General features: G+C 56.5%; 3 protein-coding genes across 3 annotated transcripts; 2 read left to right on the top strand and 1 right to left on the bottom strand.

Annotated features, from left to right (window-relative positions):
• Positions 1-994: 994 nt before the first annotated feature.
• VOLCADRAFT_105280 (uncharacterized protein) lies at positions 995-5,540 on the top strand (the record flags this gene model as incomplete). The annotated part of the gene is made up of 10 exons (XM_002951910.1): positions 995-1,522; positions 1,858-1,966; positions 2,167-2,394; positions 2,740-2,861; positions 2,945-3,027; positions 3,508-3,592; positions 3,800-3,873; positions 4,554-4,728; positions 5,017-5,182; positions 5,287-5,540. The coding sequence occupies exons 1-10, from the start codon at positions 1,484-1,486 to the stop codon at positions 5,538-5,540; spliced, it is 1,335 nt and encodes a 444-aa protein (XP_002951956.1). The 5' UTR covers positions 995-1,483.
• A 698-nt stretch (positions 5,541-6,238) lies between these two features.
• Positions 6,239-13,607, bottom strand: deg10 (trypsin family; the record flags this gene model as incomplete). Its single annotated transcript, XM_002951814.1, has 10 exons — positions 6,239-6,577; positions 6,956-7,128; positions 7,691-7,942; positions 8,145-8,233; positions 8,635-8,689; positions 9,105-9,233; positions 9,656-9,795; positions 10,777-11,040; positions 12,006-12,486; positions 13,554-13,607. The coding sequence occupies 10 exons, from the start codon at positions 13,605-13,607 to the stop codon at positions 6,499-6,501; spliced, it is 1,716 nt and encodes a 571-aa protein (XP_002951860.1). The 3' UTR covers positions 6,239-6,498.
• An 848-nt stretch (positions 13,608-14,455) lies between these two features.
• On the top strand, positions 14,456-20,908 carry VOLCADRAFT_92466 (uncharacterized protein; the record flags this gene model as incomplete). Its single annotated transcript, XM_002951909.1, has 10 exons — positions 14,456-14,572; positions 15,006-15,131; positions 15,884-16,067; positions 16,625-16,910; positions 17,113-17,195; positions 17,692-17,860; positions 19,162-19,337; positions 19,700-19,823; positions 20,787-20,794; positions 20,832-20,908. The coding sequence occupies 10 exons, from the start codon at positions 14,456-14,458 to the stop codon at positions 20,906-20,908; spliced, it is 1,350 nt and encodes a 449-aa protein (XP_002951955.1).
• Positions 20,909-22,467: the final 1,559 nt, after the last annotated feature.

Genomic DNA, 22,467 nt, shown 5'->3' with positions numbered 1-22,467 from the left:
GTAGTTAATTTTTGGATTTAGCATATCGCTAATCAAGTGATATAGGCTAACAAATGGAATGATAAAAATCCCTTCGGCTCCTTCGGCTTCGGTTCCTATCGGAAATGTGCGTTGCAGGCTGTGTACCTAGTATCAAGGTCGCTGCTCTGTGCTGTTGGCTGCTCTGTTTCGCTGATGTTAAGCTTCTTATGACAAGTTCGGCAATAAAACGGGGCCGACTTGCCATCGGCGTGGGCAATAATACACGGCAGGTTCAAAGGAGGGCTGACTGGACATAACTGAAAACGGATGCTGCTCCACAACACATATCGCACCCGCCCGGCCGTCAGGGCGATGGATTCAGGGCGATGACCTGGATCCACTTCGCCTTGCACTTTTTGATACAGGGCGATGGATGACGTACAACCAAGGTCACACTTGGCAAGAGAACATAACCCTGCCAACTGAAAACATTTCAGTATTCCTTTAATGAATAACAGGAATGAAATGCTGCTGAAACACTCAGTGTTGGAAAACGTAGGTGGCGCCGCAATGCTCACCCTCTGATCCACATAATGCCTTGAGGAATCATAAGACATGATTGGATGGCGTCCCAGTAGCTTAAGTACTCAGTCCATTGCTGGCACAGCAAGCTGACGTGTGGATGCGCGGGAAGCCCATGACCCAATCTCTTGCCGTTTCGGACATAGGGACCGTATAGGCTTAATGCCAGCGTCACGCTTTCAAAGAAGCGGATGTGGATAGCGAAGGCTCCCTATGTGCGGCATCCTTTGATAGCGATGAGCACGCTCACTAGTAGCGTGCGTCCTTTTACAGACGTGACTTATCGCGTGCGTCTTTTTATGCATTCGTGATAAGACGCGAATACATGTTGCATTCAATATTCATCATGTCCCATTGCAGAAGCTAGCTGCATGTGGGAAACTCCGATTCTGCGTTCGTGGGTTAGCACACCGGTAATACCAGACATGCATATCTACCAGAACTCACGACGCATGGCAGAATCATTTACTCAGGCCCTGAAACGTATAGTTCGATCATGAGGATCATAAATCTAGGAAAGGATCCTATCTCTTCATCGCTAAAATTCTCTCCAGACCACGTAAAATGACAAGGACACGAAAACGGACCCACGAGCAAAGTTCAGCAGCAAACGAGGATGGTATACTGAACAATATCTTACCAACATTCATACAGCGAACGTTATCAACCTATGTTTCGCATTTCTTATGCCATGCAAGGGCGCCCATGTGCATGACTCCCACTCCATTCTTGTAAAAGCCTCTTTGTGTAAAGCCTCAACCCTTGCTTACAACAAGCAAATCAACGGCTTGTTCCAACATTCTTCATTGAATTTAAGCCTATACGGTCCCTATGTCCGAAACGGCAAGAGATTGGGTCATGGGCTTCCCGCGCATCCATACGTCAGCTTGCTGTGCCAGCAATGGACTGAGTACTTAAGCTACTGGGACGCCATCCAATCATGTCTTATGATTCCTCAAGGCATTATGTGGATCAGAGGGTGAGCATTGCGGAGCCACCAACGTTTTCCAACACTGGATGTTTTAGCAGCATTTCATTCCTTTCATTCATTAAAGGAATACTGAAATGTTATCAGTTGGCAGGGTTATGTTCTCTTGCCAAGTGTGACCTTGGTTGTACGTCATCCATCGCCCTGTATCAAAAAGTGCAAGGCGAAGTGGATCCAGGTCATCGCCCTGAATCCATCGCCCTGACGGCCGGGCGGGCATATCGCAGCAACGAACCATAAAAATAATAGCGAAATATTCAGGAAGTCTGACCGATATCACAACACTGTCAGCGCATATGCTTGGGGTCATGCCGTGCCTCGCGCAGACCCGGGGATTGAATGTTGTTGCACTAAAGTTACAAGCTACACGTTCTGCACAAGTGCGGAGGCCGCCCTTGAAAGCCAGGGAGGCGATGGTGTTCAATTGTCATCAAGGTGAGGATCATTCTTAACTGAGTCCATATGTAGCCAGTATGGGGTACCAATCATTTCGTTGCATAACGGCTCGCCGAAGATCATTAATGTGGCGCATCAATCCCTGTATGGTAACCTCAAGGCCCCTAACCAATCTGTATGGTTATTGAACCCCTGGATTACCTTCCGGCTTTGTGAATGCTAATCGGCCACGTCCACAGCTGCTGCGTCCATAGCTCCTTCTGCAGCGGATGTTTTTGAGGAGGATGCCACACGCTTCTTTGCTACGTTGCGTACCATGGCAGTGCCGGGCGCTGGTGATCTGCTCACCGTGGGCGGCAGCGATGTGTCTTTCCCACTGCATGGGAGAAACAGTCAGCTCTATGTGCGGGAGTGCTATCCTGACCTCTTCACGGTTCTCTCTGAGTCGAAGAATAATAAGCATGTTGGTGAGGCCCTCATCTTTCCCTGCTATTGGCTGTGACATGTAATTGTCTAATGGGTGGCACTGACCTGCCGTGTTGCCTGCCCTCTTTAGTCTCTTGAATGAAGCACCTGGGTCACTGACACACTGGGTCAGGGGGTGTGAGGGACTACTGCTCCCAACCTGCCCCCTCGGCAGGCGGGTCTCCAACAGTAAAGGCTCAAACTGCATATTGCCTTAAAGAACAACGCAGCTCAGATTTTTCTAAGCACCGGAGCCCTCTGCCTCGCTATGTCTTTTCTACTGTTGTGGTCACTCACTCCACGTTTGATGTCCAAAGCTACACCCTTGCCCTTGTGTTTCGGTGCAGTTACTGGGACAATTGGGATTGGTAAGAGCTTCTCCTTCTACTACTTGCTATTGCGGCTGCTGCACAGCCCGTCGCCACCACCCTTTATCCTTTGGGAGCACCACACAAGGCCTGGCATAGTGGTGGGTTACACATGTACTGTATGCTGTGCTGGTGTAGGAGCTGTTTACATTTGTTTCCTTGTTCTGCCCCTTCTGGTCACCAGTGGTGCTACACGCATGAGACGGGCGAGGTCCGGGTCGGCAACAACATAGCCTTCAGACAGCAGTTTCGCAATCGTGATAGCTGGTGGGTTATATTGGTGCAGCGGTCCGAGGAGGAGATGGGGAAGGCAAGAGAGCACCAATAGGACGTAGGTTTCCTGGGTTCAGGAAGTAAAGGATTGGTGGTAGCAGCAGGGCTCGGATGAGGGAGAGATGGGACCCTAGAAGGGCTGTACTACTTAAACTCGTCTGCACTGCAGGGTTGGGTTGTTTTGGCGAGGGACGAGGATGGGAATTTCGGCTTCGGCCCGGCTTTAACAACCCACAGTGTAATCTAAATCGTACATGTATATTTATACATTGTATAGATATACACATATTTTTACATATATACATACATGCATGTGTGGTAGGCAGTTAGGTGCCGGCGTGACAGAGGGCTGCTGGATGATGTGCATACAGGCCATGGTATGGTATGCACATTGCCCAGCTGCTACATACCCGGGACCTCCTGGATTCATTGGGTGCATTTTGTCCCCGACATCTCGTTACCTTATCCTGTCAGGTACTTTGCACATGGGGTGAAGCCCGACACCACCTCTGCAGCGCAGACGGTGCTGTTAACTTCACCCGTGCATGCTACGATCAAGGTAAGAACCTTGGGCCGAGATGGGACCAGAAGATGTACCATTTCTAACCTCGCACACCCGACATGCAGCATCCTGGACTCGTCCGTTAGTTTCTGCCTAAGTGTACCTGCTCCTAATGAACTAGGAAGGCCAGAACGTAGTCCTATCACCCCTCCTCGCAATCGCCTGTGCTTCACTTTACCCCTCTCTCCCTCCCTCGGGCTGCAGGAGATGAGGACAGAGGGCGCGAAGATGCTGTACATGCCTCGCTGGGAGTATGAGGAGCTGCTTGACTGCCACAGGTGCCGGGTGGGGTGGAGGGCTAGCTCACGTGGTGCATGCTGCAACTAGTGCTGAAAGTACGTTATAACGTTCTTTAGACTTGGAGTTTCACGCAATAGTACAGCGAATCAGGGTTGATATGGCCATAAGTCGACCATGTGTAAAGCTGTTTTATAAGTTGTGTACGGCACCCCCTTTTCTGTGCAAGCTACACACATTGTTCGCTGAAGCAAATTGCAAGGATTCAATCCTTCACGTGAAGAGGACGGCGGCGTCTCAACTTGCCAGAAGCACCCAAGCAGCAAAGCACTCCCAAGCGTATCAAGGAGTCTGTCTGTGGGTTGCTGTGGAAGAGCAACTTTTGCGTCCTGCTTGGTTACAGTGCAGTGGCTTTGCTTATTTGTGGCTAGCTAGGTGCATTGCTCCGTACTTTTCGGCCAGGTGGTGGCTTGGCTTCGGTTGCACTCGGTGCGCAATAACTCGAGATTCAAGTGAGGGTGGCAGTCATAGAGTTGGACCACTAGTCATGTCGCAGCACAACCACCATGCTCTCGCTCCCATCTTAATTGATTATTAAACCTTGATCATGATGTTTTTGATGATATTTAAATCGCACTTTTGGCAATTGTCCTGTGTGCAAACGGCCAAAACAGTCGCTCGCTTCCCCCCGGGGGGCGCCCCACACACAAAATGCCCACAGCAAGATGTATGACAGAGTGCCGAAGGACACCGTGGAGGAACTTTATTGTTACTATGGCGGCGTGGTACGATACGTGCTGCAGCATCCGTCGCTGCACCCCGACCTGGAGCTGCCTGCGCTTCTGGAGCCGCTTTTCAGTGCGATTCGTGCTTGCGACTCCGCGCAGCTCATACGGGTGAGTGTAGCTAGTCCTCTACCCTGAATTTGATGTTGTTTCAGTTGGTTGCCTCGTTTTCACCTACATTGCCCAAGCTTTCAAGGTTGCTGTCCTTCCTTCGGTGCAGCAGAGGTTTATCAAGCTTTTTCACTTTGCTGCTGAGCTCCTATGTCCTCCTTCCCCATATTGCTGCCAATGACTCGATTTCTTCAATTGCGAGCTCTGAGGATGCGGCTTGCGCCTCCCTGAACATTCAGATGTACACACCTGCGGCTTGGCATGCCTCTCTTGTCGCTTTCCTATCAGGCGCAAAAGTCCATTGATGCTATCGAGAAGGAATCTAATGCCTTCCATCACCTGATTCATATCGTGGCGGATGACAACTTCCAGAGAACGGACCTCACTTTCGCCTCCAAAATGGCGTGTTCGAAGTTTCTCGGACACAATTTTCCAAATTTAAGTAAGAGATGGGGTGGGTTCTAGCCTGGAGCCAGCTGGCCTCTACATTATTGCCGGCCGGCAGCTCAAGCAGCACTTGCCGGAACCTCACCGTGACAACCCCTGGCGCCGCCATAGTCCCCGTGCCTTCATCGCCGCATTCAAGGCGCTTTCTGACCTGTGCAACGCTGCTGCTGCTCCACTTGCTGCTACTGCCACAATTGCAACTGCTGAGTGGGCTCAACGTGTCCAAGTGGCGGGAAGTGAAAGGGGAGGCCCACATGGCCGTGTCCATAACGGGGCCCACCTGGGGATGTTGGTTTAGGTGGTTGGGAGTTTTGATGGTTTGGATCGTCGAGGGCTTTGGTGTTGAGGGAAGTGGTAAGGGCTAGGGAGGAGGAGACCGGGACCTATGACACGCGATTATGGCTCACACGACAAAACCTGGGTCGAGCCTTCCACCCGTACAAAACTACAAAACGGAGCTGGGGTCGATGATGATGAGGTCCAAGTGCGGTGATAACAATCGACATTCACTACGGTACCTCTCTTTCCAGCCTCTTAACATGACCGACCTCATACCACCTAAATTCTCACGCCGCTGCCTTAGCCCAACTCTCTTCGCACGCTCCCTTAGGCATCTCAATGCCCTGCATGCACCTAGCATCAGCGATAATCATAATCAAAGATAATCAAAGATAATTGAGCGGCTGGTGTGTGGGTTGGTAGGCATCAAGAAACGCGCTCCTACGGATAGCGCGGGCGAACCGTGTGGAAGCTTCGGTAATGATCTGCACGACAAAGCCGACAGGAAAATTGGACGTTTGGATTCACTTTGTGTGTGTGGTTCATATACCCCCCCTGGCGGACGCTGGGACCGTCCATAGCGCACGCTCCGCAGGACGGACGACCGTCCGGCACAGCTTTCCGCCAACACATACCAACATATTTATGCAAGAAACAGAAGACATTTTATTGTAGTTTCCTCCTGGTGCTCTCGGCGCGCGCGGGGCGTGGAAGTGCGCAGAGATTCCTTGCGCAAGCCGGGTCAGCTATCCTCAAGCGCCGCATGCAAACTTGCCCAATACCTGCCAGTCTTTCCCTTACAACTCCCCTTTCACAACGACAGGCTCCTTCTTAACGGAGCGGGTAATGTCTCCACGTCTACGTCTTCACTCCGGACACTAGACCAAACCCCCAAATGCCCCTGAAGCGGTAGAAATGCTCCCCCCATATTATACATATATACTCTTTCCGTCTCTGTCCCTCCACGTTTCACCCCGCTAATAAATAAACGAACGCTCCCTCGGGGATTTGAACCTAGGACTCGTAAGCCAGGTCAGAACCCCTCTACACGATGTCGACAGACACGCTTGACGGCACCCGGTATCGCTCCATGATGCGATTGTTGGCATTCAGCGCCAATGACCTGTGTACAGAGGGCAAAGCAAACCAAGACCGCACGGAAAAAAGGAGTGGAGTGCAACATGTGAGGACCTGGGCCGATTCAATCAATAACTCACGAGCAGCCACGACGTGCAGCAGAGAAAAGTATTGGAAACAAGGCCCCCACAGATCTCCACAGGTCTCCAGGGAAGGTTAAATTGGTTCGGGTTGGTCTCTGTCTGTTGAGTATTTATTGCACACAGGCGACAAAGGTATGGGGGCAGGGTCGCGGAGAAAAGAAGAAGGAAAAGTCGGCAATGACTAATATCCCCGACAGAACGTGCAGCTCTCCTGCTCGAGCTTCCCACGTGCCCCTATGTTCTTTTCCCCCCTGCCCCTCCCCCCTCGCCCCTCGCCCCACCTGTCCACCACCATAATCCGTTCGTCCTCCAGCTCGAACCGCACAAACCTTTCCGCGGCCCCCTCCACCAGCTCCTTCAAGTGGGTCAGGTTGAGTACCTCCGTGCCGTTTACCCGCAGAACCTGAAGCGACTGGAATTGCTGGTAGCCGGTGTTCACGTCATCGACCAGTACCTGCGGTTGTCGGGAGGAGGAGGAGGAGGAGGAGGCGAGAAGGGCCGCGGAAAGAGGGGTGGAATGAAGGCGAGGAGGTAACGGCGATCCTATACGGGAAACCCCAGCGGCGGGGGAATTCCCTGGGCAAGGTGCAAAATGAACCATTGTCAAGGGGGGGAGGGCCCCCCCAAGGTAGAAAGCGCAGCAAGCAGGGGCGAGGGCGATTTGCACCCGAGACTGAGGACCGTCGTTAGAGCGAAGTGGGAGGAGAAAGCAGCCAAGCGCATTCCCTGTGTGTTGATTCGAGAGCTGTAAAGGTCAGGTCGGGTGCGATGCAAAAAGCTTTTCGAAGGGGACGGAGGGAACGCGGCCGGGAGGACGATTTGAGGGTGGAGGGGAGTGAGCGGTGTGTGCTCGGCTCGGCTCGGTGTGTGTGTGTGTATGTGTGTGTATGTGATTGTTCAGGTGCAACCAGCAGAGGTTGGCCCCGCGGAAAGGAACAGGTCGCGTCCAGGACGTGTTGATTTGGCTCACACCGCCCCTCAAAACTGAGCCAGGCCCTAAGTCCCAACACACTTACTTGGCTGAGTATGACAATCTGTTGATGTGGCTTCTGCATCATGCCGTGCAAGGCCTTGTCGTACAACCGCCGCGGTGCCGTATTCATCCAGTCTTCGCCGTACTCGTGGAGGTACGGCTGAGTGAGAGGCACAAACACTAGCCCGGCGTACATGAAGTACGACGGCAGGCGGTCGTAGCAGTGCACAGGCACCAGCAGGTCGTTGGGCGTAACTGTCAGGTCGTACGACAGGACCTCCCCGTCTCGCAATACCTGCAGTGGGTCACCATTTAATGGCATGACAACGTTCGCAACCGAGCAGAGCCCCCCTACATGCTGCCCGCCATCACGTCATTTCGCCGCAGAGCCTTAACGTTCCCAGCATAGCACAACTCAGCACAGATAAGAGCAGCACCCTTACTCCCCCTTACTCCCCCTTACTCTTGGGCATCTGCACCCTCACCCCCATCCTTACCTTAATCTTGGCAGTCGCCCCCGTGGGCTTGAGTGTGATTAGGTAGGAGAAGTAGATGCGCTCACGCTGCCGGAGGTGAACCGTGCCGTCTGATTGGTGCAGAAGGGGTGGGGCGGGGCGGGGCGGGGCGGGGTGAGGTGAGAAGGAGAAGGGCGCGAGGGGGCCAGCGGAAAGGGGCGTGAAAGGGAAGGGAAGGTCAGCTTCATGGCTTTGAAGGGTTCGCCACGCGACCAGGAAGGGCGCCGCTGTAAAGGAAATGTCTTTCCCACGTAACAAAGGATAATCGCCACATAGGAGTTGGTGTTGAAGCGGATGCACTCGCTGCTCGGGGGACAGGGGGGCTATCAAAGGGGGGAAAACGGCTACCCCAGGATGCGCATTCACCACCCATACACACCCGTACACGCCAAGAAGAGTACTTCCCCTCTGCCACCACATCATCATCCTCCTCCTCATCTTCATCATCTTCACCCCCCCAGCCCCAACATACCGTTAGCGATCGTGACTCCGTCAAACTCCAGCAGTACATCACCGGGCTTGAGGACCTGCGGGGAGCGCAGGACAAACGGGGGGAGAAACTGTTAGGGGGGGAAAGGAAGAGAACGATGATGATGGTGATGATGATGATGGTGGTGATCATGATACGTGATGCATGACCCGCAAGGATAAGGGTCCAAGCAGCAGCAGCAGCAGCCGTAGCGGGGTGCCGAGGAGTAACACACGCAGGAGGCATCTGGCGAGCCCCTACGAGCCCCTGCCCTCAGCCTTCATTTACTCTTACAGAGCCAACCAACTACTTATCCCTTTCCCCCCATAACGCCCCGGTCCCTTTTCGCCGGGGTGGGTCTCCTCGCTCATGACATAATAATGCCCCTCGCCACCTATTCGCCCGGATCGACTTATAGCCTCCGGTGGGCGGGCGGGTGTGCCGCCTCCCCGTGTGTGTCGCCTCCCTCCCACCTTGGCCGCATTAGACGTCTTCTGAATGGTGTTGACCAGCACCCCCGTCATGCCCTCCCGCATGCCCAGGGCCGCTCGGAGGTGCGGGTTCTCCAGGTTCTGGCACAGCACACCCAGACTGCAGTAGCCCTGGAGAGGGGGAGGGGGGCCTGGGGGGTGTTAGGCCTCGGGGGAAGGGGGAAAAACACCAATCCGATGCAGGCATCATAGTCTTCAACAAGACAATAAAACACCTTGGCTCCGAAGTCAAATTAATATAGTAGCTATACGGTTGGAGGGGAACCGAACCGGGGAAAGGAGGTCAACACCAACACCAACACCCGGGGGAGCCCTGTCCCCCCCGCTCCCACAACCCTCCACACACACCGCGTTGTGGCGCGCTATCCGCCCGGCCTGTGCTGCGCACCAAACCCGGCACATTCACCAAACAGGAAAACTATTTTGAACGAGTGCGCAACAACAGAAATGGCAAGCTGGTTTCAAACCGGGGCGGCTCCACAAGACCACCCCGCCCCCCCCCCCACTCGTAATCGATAACCGCACTGCCGTACCTGGTACGAGCCGTACTTGCGGACCTCGGCCAGGAAGTGACACACCACCGGTGTGGGTATGATGTAGCCGATGTTCTCCGCCCCGGGAAGGTTCTGGAAGGCCACACCCACCACTTGATCTCCCTGCAATGCCGGGCCGCCTGGGGACAGCAAAACACAGCGGGACAGAAACGGGCGGGGGAAGCAGCTGGTTGGCTGGCGGGGGAAAGACGAACCACAAACGAGTGAAGCTGCTGCCAGGGCAAGAGTGTACCAGTTGGCTGGCAGGGGAAGCGAGGGGGAAAGACGAACCACTGAGACGATTGAAGCAGGTACTAGAAATAGACGTTTATACTCCAGGATTAGAGAATTTCGGATACAGGTGCAGGGGCCCCCGATCAACTGCCCGAGCGACTCACCGCTGTTCCCTGCGGATATCAAGTTCGCCAATCCCGCGGTACGACATGTACGGCATCCGCAGCATCAGAACGGCAGAGGCCGGCCGTGTGTGACGGTGCCGCACCGGGTTATATGAGTGTTGTTGTTCGTTTGTGGCCGGGGCGTGTGTTTTCCGACACGGTGTGGTGCAATCCGTGGAAGGAGCCGGGGCCGGGGCCGGGGGGTTGGGGGTGGTCCATGTTGCAGGTGCATCAGCACGGGAAGGGGCAGGTCGGGGGGGGGGGTTAGGTACGCAGCCGGGCGAGAGTGGGTTGCGGGGGAGAAGAGGGGCAGGCGTTCACATCGTGTGAGGACCGGGGCCTGAGGCGGCTAGCCTGGCTCCGTGTTGGGCAAACAACGGGTGTATATGGAAAGGAGCAGGGGATTGACAGAGGTACTTAACCCGACACGGCGGTTATTCTAATCGCCGATGGTCTCGGGGGCCCATCAGTAGTCGGACTAGTGCGATCCTGCAGTTCTGCCATGATGGGGAACCAAAAAGAACACCCCGCCTCCCCTTTACCCGCCCCGAAACAAACCCTCCCACACACACCCAAACATCCATCGGCACAGCCACCCCCTTTCCTCTCCTTCCCTTTCCTCTCCTCGCATCCCAGCACACCCACACCCACTACCACCTCACGCAGTACCACTACCAATACCGCCCAGAAACCCCCCCCACACCCACACACACACCCACACACCGGGGTTAATGGCCGCGTCGATCTGGCAGGCCATTAGGTGGCTGGCTGCATGCGCGTACTGCGCCACCTCCACTCGACTGACCACACCGCTGGTGACCGACGTGTTGTCGCCGCCGGTGGGGTAGCCCACCACCACCACGCCCTGCTGCAGCTCCGGAACCGAACCCAGCTCCAGAGGCAACATGGAGGTGGGGGTGGACCAGAAGCTGTCATCGTCCACGGAGAGGAGGGCGAGGTCGCAGTCGTGACCCACCGCCTGAACGTCTGTTCAGGCAGGGGGTGGAGGGTGGTGGTGGGGTGGTGGTGGGGTGGTGGTGGGGTGGTGGTGGGGTGGGGGTAAGATGAACCACTGACGAGTAAAGCATATTTTGCCAGATAGATATAGACGGATGGTCGGGGAATAGACAGACGTGGGGTGGTGGTGGGGTGGGGTTAATAGGGGAAAGCCGGGAAGGTGTGAAAACATGGTTGCGCGCACGGTTGGATGTTTCTCTGCATTCATACACACGTGTATGTGTGTGTGTCCGGATGTGCGTACGTCTGTACGTCTATCCGCTTGATATGAAGCTACGTCGTCAGTAGCTTTGCTTACTACCGCCTTATTGTGTTCTTTGTGCGAAGGAGGGGTCCCCGGGGGGGGGGGGGAGACGAACCACGAACGAGTGAAGCTGCTGCCAAGGGCAAGAGAAGCAGCTTCCCCCGGGTGAAGGTGATCAGCTACACGCAACCGCATCAGCGCGAGGAGCCATTGGGCCTTAGGAGCACTGGACCCTAGGAGCCCCGCGACCCGGCTCGTACGGGCCCGGCTCGCCTTTGAAGGCCAAAGATAGGACCTGGCTGACCGTACCTTCAATAGCCATACACACACATACACACACACACACACACCATGAAGCAACATGCCGTGCAAATCGCCCCGCGCCCCCTTCCCTGGGCCCCTTGCACCCCCCACCCTGGACCTCACACCACCCAAACAACACACCCTGAAACAGCCATAGCCGCACCCGCCAACACCGACCTTATCTCGTACCGCGGAATAGAACAATCAAAACACATATTCACACCCGCACACAAAAGAAAAATCCCTCAATGCCCACCACCGCCCCCTAGAGCCTGCAACTCACTCACTCTCCCCATCCTTCCGCCGAACAAACCCTAACTCCCTTACTCCTCCTCCTCTGCTACACAGCACCGACAGCCAGCCACCCGGGGGGCCCCCCCCAGTTCACCTGCTCTGTACTTGGTTCCGGAGCCGTGCCTTTTCACCAATACATACGTGGCATCCGCCACCACATGTGCATTGGTCAGTATGAGTCGGTCGTGGACCACGAAACCTGTCCCGGTGGACTCCCGTTTTGGGTGGTTCTGCCATGGCAGGGTGTAATTTGGACGGCTATGAACGGTGTAAATCTTGATAATGGAATCAAGCACGGATGCCATGCCGCGAGCGTACTGCTGCGGGGACGTGTTGAGCGCGGCGAGCAGCTGCCTGTCGGACTTGATGTGCTGGGAGTATGCGCGAGTGGGGGTGAAAACCGCATTGGCGGCGGCGGGGGCGGTGGTGATTGCTGTGGTGGTGGTGGTAGTAGAAGTCGAAGTGGTGAGCGCGGTGGCGTGTTGCGGATAGTTTTGTTGTTGTTGTTGTTGTTGTTGTTGTTGTTGTTGTTGTTGCTGTTGTTGTAACGGCGGTGGCGGCTGTTCGCCTGGTTGCTGGAGTGGAGATGACGCAGGGGTAACAGCAGCAGGCGCGGATGCGGGTGTTCCAGCAACATGGAAGGAGCCGCTGCTGCTGCTGCTGCGGCGGCTGCTGGCCCCGCCGCTGCTGCTGCTATTGCTTTTAATATTGCTGCTGGGGCTCAAGCCGGATGCAGAGCAACAGCTTGTGGCAACGGTTGGTGGCCCGTAGCCAAACGCCGGCCGTGTTTCGCAAGCGCCAAGTGGTGAGTCACAGCCGGGCCACGTCTCCGACCCGGATGATGTGGGTGGGTTGAGCCCGGCTGCGGAGGTGGGGGATTCAGGAGCGGCGCTGGTAGACAGCTGCGGCGCTGCTGCCGCTGGCGCCCTGGGGCACAGAGACCCCGTTATGATGCGTCCCTCAGCACTGGCGCTTTCGCAAGGCGCAGAGGGGGCCTCTAAACAGGGGGAGGCGCGCTGCGGTCCACCTTGAGATGTTGGCTTGGAAAGAGAGAGGGCGCCGGTTCGTAGGGGGTTGGCGACTAACCAGCTGGCGTCACGAGGAGTTGCGAGTAGTTGCTGCTGCTGCTGCTGCTCATGGCAAGCCAGGCCATCAGAGGAGGAGCGCCAGAATGAGGAGCTGGGCTGGTTTGGGCTGCAGGTTGCACGGAGCCGTGCGCGAAAATGAACGCGTTGCGGGGAATTACGCGCGGCTTCCGGAATCAGGCGAGCTGAGGGCTGGCTGAGTCCGAGCAGGCGATGCAGCGCCATGACCCCAAGGTGTCTGCGCTGCACCACAACGAGCTGCGCGTGCGTGATGCTGCCGAGACTGGCGGCTGACAAATGCGGATTGGAAAAGACCGCGCAGGCTGGCTGGTGGGACGCCCCGATTGCTTTGCGACAAAAGGCACTCAAGTGGCCTTTTGCAATAGCGCGTGCCATCAGACGGGGCCCGGCGCCCCGACGCCAGCAAACTAAAATTCGTGAAGTGAGCTTGTCAGCGCCAATGCTATCACACGTACTCGAGCAAAATTCGGGCAAATGAACCTTAACGACGTTAGAAACGCACATAACTGCAACGTGAATCAAAGTACCGTACTTACATTGATTCCTGTATGACTGATGCTCGTGTGCACGAACCCGATGCAACGGCTCATGTAAGCCCTTCTTGTATTTTGGGCTTGTATGTGTCGAATCTCCCAAGCTCGCTATTCATAGAGGCGATTTCCTTCCTAGGACCGAGTTGACCCGTCTTCATGGTCCCTAGTCGCTACCATGGCCAACAACTCCTTTGCCGGGTAGGATAGCTTTACAGCTTTCGTGGATACCCCTTCCCAGCAGAACCCCGCCTTCAGGACGAATTGGAACACAGCTTTACACTTGCTTCCTCACGTACTTTCCCATGGACCCGCTGCAAACAGGCCGTTGCAATCCTGGCTAAGCAGCTCCAGGCTCCGCTCTCTCAGACAGACGCTGCTGCTGGAGCCATAAGCGGATGCTTCCCGCGGCAAACACGAACTTACTCTTCCTCGCCTGCATGGAGCAGCCCTTGCCCCAGCGGGCCGCCCGCATTCTCTTTTGATATCGACGGGGTGAGCCTCTGATGCTGCTGCAGGCATAGATGAGTCACATAAGCCCCTGCATGCCGATAGGTTTTGGCGGTCTGGCATCTGCAGCCCCTAAGGCTTCAGGTATATGTGACGCCCCATCGCAACACGATGTCATTACGAAGTAAGGGGAACAAAGGGCGGGGCGGGGCGGGGCGGGGCGTTACTGGGTATGAAGAAGACGCTGGCGAGGCAGCGAGCTGGCAGGCGGACAGCTTCATTTGTTTTCTGCAGGCGGTTGAGCGGGCGGTTGGGCAAATTATGCCTGCTGGCTCAAACCCGTGTAGAAACCAATACCTATGTAACCAAGCAATCACATATGCTCGTTTCCTCCACACTTTATTGGTGAGGTGAACAGCCTGGTCGAATAGCGGTGGCCGAATGGAACCAACCTCCGAATGGTGGCCGACAGCTGGTGTCTGAAAGAGCGTGTTTGCATATCGGTGTGCGGCGGTGTGCAGGTCCTCATCCGCGGGAAGGAGGTGCTGCCGGAGGCCCTCGAAGCGGTTAAGAAGGTGAGCAGCCAGCAGCGAACCCTCACAACACCACACCACACCACGTATAACACCACCGGGCCAAAAAGGTGAAAGAGCGGTACACTGGCCCATGCCGCCTTGCATCCCAAAGTGCCTCTGGAACCGAGTCCCTTCGTCCCATGTTACACCACACCACCACACCACCACACCACACCACCACGTCAAACACCGCCGCGGCACTGGCGGCTTTTCATGAGTTGTGGCTGGCTGCCCCCAACCCCCACCCCAGCCCCGGGGCCCAGGCGGTCCCCCGGACCGGGAGGAGATTGGCACGTCGGTGGTCGGGGCCGCCGCAGTCCGCATTCCCCCTTGATGGCAGTTGCTCGCTGCCCTGCCGCCGCTGGTGCCACTCGTCCTCTCTCCCTTCTCCCCCCCCCTCCCCTCGTCCCCTCCCCCTCCACTTACACCCCAGCTGACCACCCCCGACGGGCGGTGGCGCCACCCAGTTGTATTCATGACCAACGGAGGCGGTGTGTGCGAAGCACGTAAGGCCCAACAGCTATCTGGGTGGCTGGGTGTGGATGTCCGGCCGGAGCAGGTGGGGTGGGGTAGGGTGGGGTAGGGTAGGGTAGGGTGGGATGTGATGCGATGTGGCGTGGTGGGGTGGGGCCCGGTTGAACGCTGCGGACAGAGGAGGGCAGGTGGGTTACAGGAGGGCAGGTGATTGGGGCAGCTATACCGAAGTATCGTGAGTTATGGATGAGTTGTGAGTTGTAGGATGACAGGATGGGGACGCGGTATGAAGAGGCGAGAGCTCAAGAACCCCAGGGGGTGTACACCCCGCGAGGGAACCCGGCAGAGACGAACTGCAGAGGGGCGGGCTCCGGACTGCTGGAGGGTGACTGTGGGAGCGGGGTGAGACGACGGGGGGAGGGGAGGGGAGGGGAGGGCACTTGCAAAGGTGTGTGGGGGGGAAGTTGCAGCGAGCTTGCCAACCAATTGCGCGAGTCTCATCTACGTCGCATCATCATCACCACCACCACCATCATTATCATCATTTATATTTTGGTCTTTACATCTTCGTCATCAGCGTCAGCTGGTGCCGCAACACTGTCGCTGCCGCCGCCGCCGCCGCCACCGCCATAAGGCTACCGCCTTACTGGCGGAGCCCTCTCAGCCGTACAGGGGCTCATCTGGCAGGTTGCCACATGAGGGGGGTAATCCCCGGGCTTCTCTCCAAAACACAGTCCGTACACTCAGTGCCCCCTAACTGCATCACCACCATGCTATTTCCCTACGTACGTGCTTCCGTTCTGGGTACCGTTCTGGGTATTCTCTACTGGTTCACAGGTCATCCTGTCCCACACGCCCATGCGCGACCTGGTTCCGGAGCTTGCCCAGCAGCCCGTGCTGGTTTCGGGGCGAGGTGACGTGCTCGAGGTGGCCCGCTCATATGGGTTTCAGCGGCTGCTGCACACCCGGGACCTCGGTCGAGCCATGCCGGCAGCCACCCCCTTCAGTACATACCCGCCGAGTACGTAATCGTCCACTCGAAGTTGGGGGGGGGGCCGGGGTAAGACGAACCACGGACAAGTGAAGCAGATACCAGATGATACTAGACGGATACTGGTGGGGGAAACCAGGGCGGGGGTTTTGTGTGCGTGTGTTTTTATAATGTACGGGGCTGGGGGCAGTTAGAGGATGGAGCGATGTGGAGTTAATATCCAGGTAATCAAAACTTTACATGTCCAGAGCGGGAGGGTCGGGTATTAAGGTATAGTGGTCGGGCTGTGAGGGCAAGAGGGCCGGCGAATGAGCAAAAGGGCTCACTCCTCCTCCTCCCCCCCCCACCCCCCACAAGGGGCCTTCGCCTTCTCCAGTTAAACCAGAAAACACACAACACACGCGCCTATGTGTAGAGAGCCACGACGAACCTTCCTGCGCACTACACCAGCCGTATTCCAGCTTGTCTCCTTGATCTGCTGCTTTGACGCTTTTCCCTCCACTGCCCATTGCCATTGGGGACGGCCCAACGCCCTCCCCACTCCCACCCCCACCCCCATGGAAATCCGCCCGGACACCGATGGACAGATGAAGAGGCAATCGACCCGCCCTCAACGGCGGAATCAGCGGCGGTGACGGAGTCCTCAGGCGGCGCGGCGGCGGCGGCGGTCGGAGCCTCCGCATCCGCCCGCGGCAGCCCCGTCTCTCTCTCCAGCCCTGTCTTCACCTCCACCTCCACCTCCACCTCCACCTCCCCACTGCGCACATCCCCGGGGGGATCAGTGGGCCGTAGGTGCCCCGTCCGGGGTGGTGGCTTGGGCACGGAGGCGCACCCCATCCACACGGTGCTGGTGATGACGGATCCAGACGACTGGTGGGAAGCTGGGGTGGGGGGGGGGGAAAGGAGGATGTGCTGCTAGGGGGGGTTGAGCTGCTCATATATCGAGTTGCATATATACATTACGCTACACTATACTACCCCCCTTCCCGCGATCCCGCATTCCTAGCCCCATGCCTATCTCTCCAAACCCATGTCCCTGCTTCCCCCCGCGACCCCCCCCCCCCGGGTCCCTCAGGTATCGCGACGCACAGCTCATATGCGATGTGCTCGTAGGGGCGGGAGTAGCCACTCGCACAGCAGCGGCGGCAGCGGCTGTTGGTGAGTGAGCGAGTGAGGGGGAGTGATTGAAAGGAAGCGCTGCGGAAGCGGCGACAGAAGGGACAGCGGGTCACATTAATGGGGAGGGGGGAAAGGGACTTGGAGCAGCACATTTTGCACCCGGGGGGAGTCCCCCGCAACCCGGAGGAGTTGGGTAACCCAGCAGAGCCAGCTGGTTTCAGCCGGGCTCCCAGCCGCCTGAAGGGGATCCAGCCATAGTGAACGGGAGTTGGAGGGGTTCAGGAACAAAGCAACGCAGTTCCGGAGGCGGCCTTGGGAGATGGGGATTGAGGGGGGGAGAAATTACATGCATAGCACTATATTCCCAGCGGCCGCACGCTTTTTACTCAGCGTTCGTAGTGGACACATTGGCCATAATGCAGAACTAATTCTTCCACTAACCCCGCCGGGTGTTGAGCCTGGCGGTGACACATGTACAGACATACAGACACAGACGTACAGACACACAGTCCCCCCCAACCCCCACCTTGTGCAGGAGCTCCGCCTGTCAAGCTGGTGTTTTCAAATCCTGGTGGGAGGGGAACTGGGAGGACGATCACCCGTGGGGGACACACCCGTGTGAAACACATCACCCGTGTGGAACAATGTGCAATCCCCAACTCGTCTTACCCCTTGTCCCCAACACCGCTCCCTGGTGTGGTGCGGTGCGCGGGGTCTCATTCCCGCCCTACGACAGCCAACTGCTCTGGCGCGGTGGTTGTATCTTGGAAAGTCCGTCACTAGGATGAGCGATTGCCCTTCGTGCGCCTTTTCGTGCGCCTTTTCCCTTCTCTCCCCCTTCTCTCCCCCCAGACACATACACATACGTGCACACACATACACTTGTCTTGTTGTGTGTTTCAGGCTCAGTGCGCAAACTCACGTGACGGAGCCTCTTGACTCTGAGAGCGTTAGCGCATGCGACGCCTACCACCCACCCCCCGGGGGGGAGGAGAGCGGGAACTAGCGGACCTGCGGCTCTCGGCTGATTAGGAGGGGGGGCAGAGGGCCCCCTCGCGCCCCTCGCCCGTCCGGGGGAGAGAGCTTAGGCGGTCTTTCCGTTGGGGATGGGCAGCAGCCCCTGTGGCCAGCCAGTGTCAGGCCCGGTTAGATACTTGTAACCTTCACACATACATACACACACACATACATACACACATACATACATACAGACACACATACAGACACACATACAGACACACATACAGACACACATATACACATACATATACACATACATACATGTACACGTACACGTACATACACATACACGTACACGTACACATACACATACATACACATACACGTACACACATATATACACACACCCGTAGACCTGCTGTGGGCCAATGAGTTCCCCAAGAGCCGCTTCGGACAAGGAGCCTTTGCCCACATGGTTCTATCCCTGTTCGCCCGGCTGACGGGAGGGACACGTCACCACCATGTCACATTCTACGGCAAACCCAACCCACAGCCGTACAGGTGATAACGGCCTGCATGTGCCGTGTGTGTCTTGGTGTGCTTGGGTACGGGAAACCGTAGCAAAGTTGCCATACCTGCTGTTTGTATATTTATGTATGTATGTATGTATGTATGAAGTTACCTTTGTGGTTTGCCTGGGTCGAACTGAAGACGAAATGTCGAAATGTCCAATTGTAGTAGCTGGTCGCTGAAGAGGCCTCTCGTGAGAGACTAGTGGAGCGATATGTGTTATGTGACGAGTGACGCTGTGTACCATACACAACAACCGTATATGTATGCATGTATATGTCGGCGAACCCCTCCTTGGAGAACCCCTTTTCCCCCCAGCACAACCATCATCATCACCAGCGAGCTGAGCCCGGCCGGACGGGCCCACGACCGCTGTCCCTATCCCCCCCTACCCCTCAACTTCCGCAACCCACCTACTCCGGAACCCGCCTGTGTACCTGGCCTGTACCGCCACCGCCTGGGCCCCCATTGCAAGGCTTGCTGAACGGCTGCTGATAGCCCAGGCTCGGCGTCAGGGTTTGGCCCTGCCCGAGTTGCCCCCCGGAGCGCTGCCGTTCAGCGGTATCTATGCGGTGGGCGACAACCCGGCGGCGGATGTGCGGGGAGCCAACCAGGCGGGGGCCCCCTGGGTGTCCGTGCTGGTGCGCACCGGTGCGCGGAAGGCAGGAAGGACCCCGCAGTAGCTCGCAGCGGCTGAGGGCTGTTTGTTGTCCAAAAATGCGATGGAGATGGCGGTAGACTTTTTTCTAAGTTCCATCGGGGAGACTTGTGGCATGTATAGCCAACACTGTAATGGTGGAGGGGATCCTAGAGCTCGTGTTTCGATCCTTAGCAGAGGGCAATTGTGTTCAACTTTGTTTCCCGTCACTGTACAGAAGAGAAGAAAAAGCGCGTGTGACCGCCTTGTAACGGCGCAACACGCTGCACTGCGCCCCGTGTGGGCTCTGACTCGCAACATGCAACAAAGATGTTTCCTACCTCCCGGCCCATTCCCATTCCCGTCCGTACCCCAGGCGTGTTTCAGGGTCCAGGTCCCAACTGCGATGTGGACACGGCCCGAGTGGCGGTAGATGATGTGGCTGCGGCAGTTGATGCGGCAATGCACCACACGCGCAGCCTCCGCTGGCACAGCATGCGGTGAGGTGAGTCGGAGATAGCGGGGGAAGGAGCAGGAAATGAGATGTGGCTAAGGGCTGTGGTCTTGAGTGTTGCAGCGACGTGCGAGGAGGGGAGAGGACAGGGGGACAGGAGAGGAGCGGGGCGCAACGAGGCGGTACTAAGGTAAGGTCGTCGTGATCAAGCAGAGCAAGGGGCAAGCTAGCCAGGAGCCGAGTGGGGTTGCTCTCCGGGTGGGGAGTGTTAACTAGAAGCTGATAATCTTCCGCTTTGTTAGGAGGAGGAGGAGGAGGGGCGTGACACGTTTGGAGCGCTAGCGCACGCGGGGGGTAGTAATTGTTGGTGCGCACATTCTGTTGTGGTTAACCGCCGGTGGGATACGTGTGTGAGGGCGCGTGCCGATTGAGCGGATTGTGCGGCTGGTGTTGATGGCGTTGGTGTTACATGGTGAGGGTGACGTCGTGATGAGGGAGTCACCTCACGGGTCACGAACAAAGAGCCACGGCACAGCACCTGGGGGCACGGCACGGCACGCTCTCACACGTGGCCACCTGGGGACTGTGAGAGGTGGGGAGATGTAGGTTCCTTAACCCAACGCATATGGCTGTGGAGCCGGGGAGCCCACGTCTTGCCAGTCCTGTCGACCCACCGGAACGAACTGTGTGGATATCGGCCCCGGACAAATTGTATTGCAGCAGACTGGCATGACGTGTTTCAGAGCGTCCTCAGAGACCTAGATATTAGGCCACGTGCATGTATATGTTTGCATGAGTATATTTATCCTTGTGCTGTCAAGGCAACTACTTCAGCCGAGCAGGGTACCTGATTGCAGGTTGAAGATTTTGCAGCCGTGTGTGGGGGGAACATGGAAAAGGACGCGGGTTTTGCCACACCAGCCGTGTGGAGATGATGTAGCTACGTGATTGCGGTAGCCGTGGCGACATCCTGGTACAACAACATGTAGCTGTGGCTGTGCCCGCGTAGGGTGGGGGGTGAGGTATGAGCTGGTGCCCCCGTGCTCCCTCGCAGGAGACAACCTGCAAGGTGTTCAACCTGAGGAGGAGGACATGAAGGAATGCACATCACAATCTTATGTTCATCCTTAGGGTGCAAAAGGTGTTGCTCGGTGTTGAGGGATAGCATGCAGCGTTGCAGCATCGGACTAAGCGGACTATCTTCCACTCAGACTCGGACAGCATGAGACTAAGCGGATTATTCTCCTCACTCAGAAAAGCGGCAGCTCAGGAGCCGTCCCAGCTGCCACACATGGGCCCAGCTACACCCTCCCCGCCCACAAGCAGCAGTAGAACTCCGGCATGCAAACCTTCTTCACTTCTTGCGCCACTGTGAGTTAATCGTTACAAAGGTGTATCATCACCACAAGTGTATCATCAATGCAACCAACCCAGCATACGGTGCAGAGGCTTGTCCGGAGGGAGGGAAAAGCTCCTTCAAGGGTGCAAGCAACAGAACAAAATCAGTCCGCTTCGTACTTGCACTGGAGGCTGTATGGCATCGATTCATTTTGCCAGTGACTGACTTAACACCCATGCGAACACGTACCTCATTCGGAATGGGTACGGATCATATGCTTTTGCCCTCACATAACCTCAAGACTTGAGTCAGGCTGCCAAGCTGCACCTAGGACCATAACTGTCCTTAGTGCAACAACCTCCGTGCATAACCCTTTACTTTACCTATCATGGTGATATAACAGTGGTGCTAAAAGGCAACCCCTCCACCAAAACTCGTTGCCAAGCGTCGTCTTGTGTTCCTCTCAATGGCCTCAGCTCTACTCAACTGACGAAAAACACAACACGACATTCATATGGACGGACCGACAGCTGCTACAACAAAATCCCCATTCCGCCGAGCACCCAGGACGGGGCTTCACAGCGTGCGGCACACAGTTGTGCAACTACTAAAACTGCAATGGTGCCGCAACAGGTACATACGCTCATTTGTAGAATACGACCAGTTTATTAAAACTCAACGACGGGGTCCTTTCCAAAGCACACCGCTACAAAACCTTGGCAGCACTGCACTCCTGTCATGAAGACGGCGTGATGCAAAAAATCGCAGTGCAGTTGTTGTTATTGTTGTTGTTCAGTTGGTAGCCACCTCAACCACACGACACACGGTAGCACCCGTGTTGCTGTGTCACCCCTACTCAGAGGGGCCGCATGAACAAGGGGCCGCTCCTCCCGTCGACAGGAGCCCGCGCCCCCCGCCATTCTGGCGCGCACCCTGGCTCCGTCTTTTCACACACATGGCTTGCTCAGCCGCCGCCATTGGATTACGTGCGCAACAGGCGGCTGTCTATCTTCCCCACCCAAGCGACTGAAACCCCAAATGTGTCCCTCTGCTCCTCTATTGTACCGTTGAAAATCAACGCCAACTATGTGCCTACTAGCTATTCCCCCGCTAGCAAGCGGTACAGCCAGCTGGGAACAGAAGATGCCAAGATGTGACGGATCATGAAAGAGGCAAGGAAGGTGTTCGGCAGGACGACAAGGGGCGTCCCGGCTTCAAGGCACGGCCCTGGCTGATACGCCTGCTGGTCAAACCTTCCCCATCTTTGCCTTTTGCTGCGCCAGGAGGATCTCCCGGGGGGTGCGCCACTCAAAGGCCGGTGTGGTTTTCCGCAGGTGCCCCGTCGGAGAGA

Source organism: Volvox carteri (genome assembly GCF_000143455.1).
Source record: "Volvox carteri f. nagariensis unplaced genomic scaffold VOLCAscaffold_26, whole genome shotgun sequence".
NCBI classification, from domain to species: domain Eukaryota; kingdom Viridiplantae; phylum Chlorophyta; class Chlorophyceae; order Chlamydomonadales; family Volvocaceae; genus Volvox; species Volvox carteri.
This window is presented reverse-complemented; position numbering and strand designations above follow the sequence as displayed.